The sequence below is a fragment of the Pseudophryne corroboree genome, chromosome 1 (genome assembly GCF_028390025.1).
Source record: "Pseudophryne corroboree isolate aPseCor3 chromosome 1, aPseCor3.hap2, whole genome shotgun sequence".
Taxonomy (NCBI): Eukaryota; Metazoa; Chordata; class Amphibia; order Anura; family Myobatrachidae; genus Pseudophryne; species Pseudophryne corroboree.
Genome location: NC_086444.1, coordinates 156,444,201 through 156,452,577, shown reverse-complemented (window position 1 = coordinate 156,452,577; position 8,377 = coordinate 156,444,201). Strand labels below are relative to the sequence as shown.

The 8,377-nt window shown below is 45.1% G+C and overlaps 1 protein-coding gene across 2 annotated transcripts in view; it reads left to right on the top strand.

Moving 5' to 3' along the window:
• The first annotated feature begins 3,983 nt into the window (after positions 1 to 3,983).
• Positions 3,984 to 8,377, top strand: part of IQGAP2 (IQ motif containing GTPase activating protein 2) — a 563,967-nt gene continuing 559,573 nt past the window's right edge. Inside the window, exon 1 of one of the 2 annotated variants that reach the window (XM_063963716.1) lies at positions 3,984 to 4,238. In XM_063963716.1, coding sequence (XP_063819786.1) covers positions 4,190 to 4,238 — 49 coding nt within the window. In that variant the 5' untranslated portion in view covers positions 3,984 to 4,189. The remainder of the gene's footprint in view (positions 4,239 to 8,377) is intronic. The other variant, XM_063963722.1, reaches the window with a different exon arrangement.

Below are 8,377 nucleotides of genomic sequence, written 5' to 3'. Positions count from 1 at the left end.
TCCATTGCTTCTGGGATTGCGCTCTGGTATCACAGTTTTGGCATGAGGTACATCACTATGGAACCACGTCCTTAGGTATATCCTTTAGTTGCACTACCTCCTGGGCACTGTTCGGGTGTTTGACTGACCAGCCTGACATCCCCAGGACTAATAAAAAACTGCTTATGATACTATCAGCAGCTGGCAGGAAGGCAATCCTGCAACAGTGGATCCACAACATACCTCCTAATATCTCGATGGTGACCTCTAGACTATTTTTTCTATTCACCATGGACTGGCTGGAGACCTCTATCCATAAGGAGAGGCTCACCCCTGCCTTGTTCCAATGTTGGAACACTTACATTTTGACACTCCCCTTACATACTAAACAGGCCATTGACAAATGCTTTCAATCTACCTCATGGTACCTCCTCCACGCTATAGACCACCCTAACCCCTTAAACATCTAACTTACCCTTTCTCTTCTTCTCTGGACCCTTCTCCACTCCCTTCTATATTCAATTGTATACCGGGTTGATTGGAAATATAGACCCCCGATTTGGGAAGATTGTGCTGTGGATGGATCGACGACCCGTGTCCCATAGTAGGCATTACATGTTAGTTTATTTTCTTATGTTTTAGGTATTTTATATAAGTTTAGGGACTTTTTGGATAACCTGTCTTTACTAGTGGAGAATCGATATTTGATCCATCCCTTTTCATCTATAATCTGCTCCGCTTTGGTAATTAAACACACTATAAATTCCCTGATATCACTAGTTATACACATGTTCCCTTTCTTGGAAGGGTATAAAAGTTATTATAAGAGGAAAAGTTTGAAAATATGTTTGGATCTCTACCTGGGATTATATGAGACTGAATAATATGTGACTCCCTGTCTCCTGTTAGGAGGATTTTGTATAATATATTTTATGTTGTACATTGTTAACTATATACTCTATTTCATGTCTCGAAATGCTGCTTACTTACCCTGTACGATGTGAGATTGCAATAAAAATAGTTTGGGGGAAAAAAAAAAAATATTGGCTAAAATGACCTTCAGGCTGTGTGTATAAGGTGTATATGTAACATAAATGCATTCTGTGCTTAGATTTAGGTCCCATCACCATGATATCTCATTATGGTATCTAATTATTCCAAAATACGGAAAAATCAGATATCCAAAATACCTCTGGTCCCAAGCATTTTGGATAAGGGATACTCAACCTGTATTAACAATTACTTATATATGGTCAGCATATTCCATTGCACATAGCATTTGGGAATAAAACAGTAATAGAACAATAAAACAAGACTGGGGAGAGTTGCCATTGGAACGGGTTGGGTTCGGGTGACCAGTGTTTGGGATCCCATAGGTCCCCATACCGACGGCGGAATCCCAAGCTTTAGGTTGGCGGCAGGGAGGCGAGCGCAACAATGCCCTTTGCGGGCTCACGAGTGGGAATAGTCCCTGTCAGCTAGCATGCCGACTGTCGGGCTGTTAAGCGGGTGGAATCCCGTCCGCCAGTCACATAACTACATCCCATTGGAACAGCACGTAAACGGCAACAACAGCAATGCAACTCACTCCACGCGCGGTCCGATCCTGCCCCAGATTTGCGTATGTTTGCATGCAATCTTAAGGATTTGTAAATAGAAATCAGGGAGTCCGTAGCTATTGTATGTGCAGCATATACTGTAGCTAGCCCTTACTGGTGGAGTAAGCTGGCTCAGCCCTAACTGAATTCCCCACAAAGAGATAAAAGGGTTCTGCTATCAAGCTTACAATCTATAGATAACTATATATATATGGGCAGTATGGATGGTGTAATGGTTAGCATTACTGCCTCACAGCACTGAGGTCATTGGTTCGATTCCCACCATGGTCCTAACTGTGTGGAGTTTGTATATTCTCCCAGTACTTGCGTGGGTTTCCTCCGGGTACTCCGGTTTCCTCCTACAGTCCAAAAATATACTGGTAGGTGAATTGGATCCCAACAAGAATTAACCCTAGCATGAATGTGTGTGCGTGCACATGTGGTAGGGAATATAGGAGGTCATTCCGAGTGGATCGTAGATGTTCTAAATTTAGCACAGCTACGATCATCTTCCCAGACATGCGGGGGAACGCCCAGCACTGGACTAGTCCACCCCGCATGTCAGTGCCCCCCCCCTGCACAAGTAAAAAAGCATCGCACAGCGGCGATGAAGAGTAACTCCCGGCCAGCGCAGCTCCTGCGGTGGGATGGGAGTTACTCATCGCTGCCCGGGGTCGCAGCGGCTGCGTGTGACGTCATGCAGCCGCTGCGGCCCGCCCCTCGCATGGTCCGGCTACGCCTGCCTACGCTGGCTGGACCGCGCCCCAAATGCCGTCGTGCCGCCCCCTCCCACCCAGCGACCGCCTCTACCTGTCAATCAGGCAGAGGCGATTACTTCGGCCATCTGGCATGCACCGGCGCACAACTGCAACGTGCGATCGGGTCGGAATGACCCCTATAGATTGTAAGCTCCACTGGGGCAGGGACTGATGTGAATATTCTCTGTAAAGCGTTGCAGAATATTTATTATTACCAGCTATATAAATAGCTGGTAATAATAAATATACTATATATATGCATAGTTGCCTACCCTCTCTAAATCTGTAGGAGACTCCCTGAAAGAGCAGCACATTACCCCCATTATGTAGCTGTTACATTCTTGGGGGGGGGGGGGGGAAACGAATCAGAGATAAATACATTCAAATGGGAACATCAATGACATTTCCCTGCATTGGTTAAAAGGCACAATGATCCCTATGGCTACATGCATTTTAAATAAGGTTTCTTGAGGCCACTTACAGTATATGGAAGCTCTTGTAAAGCACAATACACAAACAAATCCTGAAAAATATCAGTGTATTTTCTTCAACGAGTAGATCTTACTAACTTTGGGGCTCATTTACATTTGGATGTAAGTCATTTATATGACACGCCTCTCAGATGTAGCAGTACACGTCCGCACTGATAGGTGTTACTTTCACATCTCCCTGAAATGCTTTTTCAAAAGTAGGCAAGTATGTATGGGTGGTCTTCAGGTTGCCGCCTGTCGGGATCCCGGCGCACAGTATACCAGCGCCGGAATCCCGACAGCTGGCATACGGACACTTTTTCTCCATCTTGGGGGTCCAAGGGGCTCATTTGCGCTCACCACGCTGTCGGTATGCCGGCGGTCGGGCTTCCGGCGCCGGGATGCTGGTCGCCGGGAGCCCGGCCGCCGCTGGCATACCCTGCTACACCCGTATGTATATATGTATATACACAGATTATATATATATATATATATATATATATATATATATATGTGTGTGTGTGAAGCATAAATACAAATAAAAAATGGATACTTTTCAGAGAATATAATGCTTAAACACCAGGAAAGACTACAGTATTCCTCTAGGCTGATTCCTCCCTACACATCTGCAATTGTTCAATGATCTCTCTGCCAGGAGATAATACTGTTGGATGTGACCGCATCTCTGCAGTGCCCCTTAAGGGGGGTACTCACGGAGCGATATTCTAAGCAATCTGACTAGATTGCTTAGAATATCGGCAGGATCGCTCCGTGTGTAGCCCCCTCGGCGATAGCGATGCGCGGCCCCGCACATCGCTATCGCCGCTGCTAGATTGGCCTGCATGCAGGCCAATCTAGCGGGTCGCTCACCTCACCCGCTGGGTGAAGTGAGCGGCCCCCCCGTCTCCCCCCGCACGCTCAGCACAGATCGCGCTGTGCTGAGCGGCAGGAGAGATGTGTGCTGAGCGGTTCGCTCAGCACGCATCTCTCCTTGATCGGCCCGTGAGTACTGGGCTTTAGAGAGCCCAGCCAGCCAAGTAACCAGCAAAGCTCAAGTCACCCAGTTTTATCATCAATTCAGATTTGTTCTGCGATAAGATAAATAAATCTCCAAGTAGGTGGCGCTGATAGGTTAGTGGAGCTCGCACAAGAGAAAGTCGAAAGAAAAAAGGAGGGGGGAGGGCGCAGGCGGCAGCAGCACAGGGGAGAAGTAGGAGGAGAGAGCTCACTCACTGACACTGTTACACAGCAGCCTGGGAGCAGCAACAGGCAGGAGAAGAGGGGGTCTGAGTACAGGATCCAGGGGCTCATCTACCCGGGTGTCACACAGTGGATTGGCACATCTCCACCAAGTGGGAGAAGTTGAAGCTGTAGCAGCTGCAACATGATGAACCATGAGGAGATCTCACCATTGCTCAGACCCAGATATGGCTGTAAGTGCAATCCTTTACCCTTCACACCTGCATCACCTGGTGCAGCAGCGGGAAGCGTGTCCTGAGTGGGTCACAGCAATGTTGGGAACACCCACGTACAAAGTGTCATGTACCTGCACTATGTTCTCCTTGGGCATGCCTCACCTGTTGCTCCAAAGTCTGCAGTTGTGCTCAGCAGTCATTGTTCTCTTATTTGTTTCTCAGTGGAGTGGAAAGTTTCTTTTGGGGGGAGGAATGGAAGTTGGTGAAGGTTTCTCAGCCATGTGTGAAGCTGTTGATTTAATTTGCAGTAGTTCAGGGTATGTGCTGCATTCAGTTGTAGTGTGATACAAATGGTTAATGGGTGACAACATTGTATAGCAAAGTGCAATTCATCATAGTAGTTGTGTGTTGCCGTTCTAGTCATTTTGTTATTAACAGCACCTGGACAAAATGCACTTTTAGGGTAACCTTAATCTGATTAGATTGCAAGTCTTTAATTATGCAGAATGGATATAGAAATGTATGAGTCTGGAAGCCATTGTACCACATAAAGAGATTTTCATTGCTGTATGTATTTTATTATGATATTCTTCATTAGACATTGGGGTCCATAATGCTACATATAGGCATGTACAATGTCACAGTGTATGGGGTTCTTTCTGAGGGTGTTCAGTGTTTCCCTACCCTGCTGTGATCATCATTTATAAAGGATCCTATCTGTTGTGTCACTTCCAGATGACCATAATAATAGTGGAGCAGTGTAGATTAGGCAGGATCTGTTGTGTAGTTGGTCTCCAGAGTGCATTGAGTTCTGTGCCCAGTCACACTGTCCTTGGCTGTACCTTGACCAGAAATGTTCCTTTCTGCCAATTCTACATGTAGTAACCCCCAGGCTCACACACAAGTGCTATTGCTGCTGTCTAAAGACCTGGAACTACAAATCAATTGCTGCTATCAAAAATGAGTGTTTGCATGGGATGACAAATCCTTATTGATCTATTTATCATTTTACCATTGAAATTATATCAATTATCATCGTGGACAGACTGCATGTTAATGATAGTATGTTTTCAGAATGAAAGTCGTGTGTGTGTGTGTGTGTGTGTGTGTGTGTGTGTGTGTGTGTGTGTGTGTGTGTGTGTGTGTGTGTGTGTGTGTGTGTGTGTGTGTGTGAAGTTCCTGAACTGTCCTGGGCCAAAATGTATTTTAATGTCCCTTTTATAGTGCTGTCTTTTCTAAATACTGCTATATCTGTCTATAATTTATTAGTAGCTCTACCCACAGACCCAACATTCCTGAAAAATATTAACATATATATCTCTTGCTATGAGTTTTATGAGGTTGGATGACCATAGGGGGCTATTCAATTGTGTTGCCCTGCTTCTGCCACTAGGGGGCGCAAAATGAATCAATTCAATTGTAACTCCGTTTAGACGCCTGTTAGCTGGTGGGGTGACATTTCTTCTAGCAGCCTCCTAAGGTGCGAGAAGAAATGTGTGCGGGGGTTTGGACGTCCTAACAAGGACTTCAGACGAGATTAGCCACTATTCACGGCTAAACCCTGTCTATTTGGGCGCAATCAGCACAATACATTTTTTTTTCTTTTTGAATTGTGACTCCCGATCTCCTTTTTTTTTTTTCCCCCAACTTGTTGGAACATGGCGCTGTGATATTACTTTGCTGTGTGATGCCCTATGCTGCTAAAACCTTTTTAGTCAATCAGATTGTGAGATGAGGATGGCCCTTCTGCCATTTGGCCACTGTTGTCATTTTTGTGCTTTGTATTCGTATGCTTTCCACTAGTACAGTGGTTCTCAAACTCGGTCCTCAGGACCCCACACAGTGCATGTTTTGCAGGTAACCCAGCAGGTGCACAGGTGTATTAATTACTCACTGACACATTTTAAAAGGTCCACAGGTAGAGCTAATTATTTCAATTGTGATTCTGTGAGGAGACCTGCAAAACATGCACTGTGTGGGGTCCTGAGGACCGAGTTTGAGAACCTGTGGACTAGTACATTGCACGGAGCTGGTTTTGAACCTGCAAACCAGTGTTTCCCATGACGCAATACACGTAATAATATTTGCATTATCAAGCGTCACTGTAGCGTTTGGTTGTTCAAGTCTATTTCTATTCCAGCACCACCTAAACACATAAAAAAATGCTATCAGCACCTGCTCTGTCAGGAAGTGTCACTGATATCTGTAGTTAAATCTTCCAAATCAGCATAAATACCATAGGGTATTCTATATTTTTGTTTAATGCCAGTAAAAGCACATAGGGGCAGATGTATTAACCTGGAGAAGGCATAAGGAAGTGATAAACCAGTGATATGTGCAAGGTGATAAAGGCACCGGCCAATCAGCTCCAATATGTAAATTAACAGTTAGGATCTGATTGGCTGCTGCCTTTATCACCTTGCACATATCACTGGTTTATCACTTCCTTATGCCTTCTCCAGGTTGATATATCTGCCTCATAGTTAGGTGTTTGGATAGGAAGCTGTTGGTTCCACTGTCCTTATACCCACTTGCACCTTCAGTCAGGAACTAAGGGGTACATTTACTAAGCAGTGATAAGAACCGAGAAGTGAGCCAGTGGAGAAATTTCCCCATCAACCAATCAGCAGCTCTGTATCATTTCATAGTATGCAAATGACAGATGTTACTTCAGTGCTGATTGGTTGCCATGGGTAACTTCTCCACTGGCTCACTTCTCCTCTCTTATAACTGCTTAGTAAATGTACCCCTAAGTGCGTTGTATCTTCTATTTATACACTGTCACTGCAAGGGCCCCTAGCACAGGGCACTCTGGGTGACCATCCTCATTAGAAGATGTAGGCATCACGTGCAGGTACAGTACAGTGCAGTGCTTGATGCCAATTATGCTTTCTTTGTCCTTGAAAATGCACTTGACACTTCTTGCCATGTTGTTGACTGTCAAAGCCAATAATTACAGTTCAGTGCTTATTATGTGCACCCTGAACATATCCACAGGCTGGGGAAATGCAATGCCAGGCTAGTTTGGCCGATCTAAAAAAAAAATGTCTCTTGCGTTACTCAATACATAATACACTATGCATATTAGTGAGCAGGAATGTAGCATCGCCATCAAAAGTCGTGTCCAACCAGGTCAGTTGACCTTCATGTTAACCTCTATTGGCATGTAAAGTGCATGCCAAACATATCAGTGCGTTTGAGCCCTTTAAATAGGTGGATCTGCCCCCCCCCCCTGCCCCCAGGAATAACATGTTTTGTAGCGCCATTAGTACATTGTAAGTTGATATTGGTTGATAATCTTACATTCTTATGAATATAGGGTCATTTAATAAAATTACATCCTCTGTGTGTAAGGCTCAACTAAGGGGTGTGGTGGGTATCTGCGATATGCTCAGGTAGGGGGAAGGAGGCAGGGAAGACTTTTACCTCTGCCTTCTACTACAGGTTTGGCAGTCAAATGATGTGTTTATTAAGTATTTTTTTTTTAAATGGTTTTTCGGGTGTTATGCCACGTTTTTGTTGGGGTTTAGGTGAGTCCCTTATGGGCCACCCTCTCCCCTTGTTGCCGTGGCTCTCTCCTTTTGGGGAGGGCTGAAGCTTTTTCATTCCCCAGGGGTAAGCTTCGTCCAACCCTGGGTAGAAAGGGACGACCCCGAGCTGTGAGGCGGAGGGAAGTTTGAAGGCTCTTGCCCCTTAAAGGGCCTTTTGGCTCTGGGAGTCAGGCATTCAAGGTGTCCCTCTGCGCTTCGGCAAGACACTTTTTTTTTTTTTCCCCTCAGTAGGCCTTTTGGCTTTGAGGGGATGGGGAGTAATTGGACCCTTCTCCTTTTGGAGATGCACGGTTTTGCATTGTTCACTGGGTGATAAAGCCACGCACCTCGAGCTTCAAAAAGAAAAAAAGACCCATACATAGTCTTCACTGATGGGTAATTCAACCTGTATGATGCCTTGTTTATGTACATATAAGTGATACTCGTTTTGTATCTCATTGATGTTGCTAGTGCCTGGAGAACTGACTCCTATTAGCTACAATACATAATGGATACTCTGCATGTACTAGGTGACAGGTACACCTTCTTATCTGTTGGGTTTCCTGAGCTCATGTATGCAGGTGAGAGGATCACTTCTGTGACCTCCTGTTTTATAAGAGCATACCT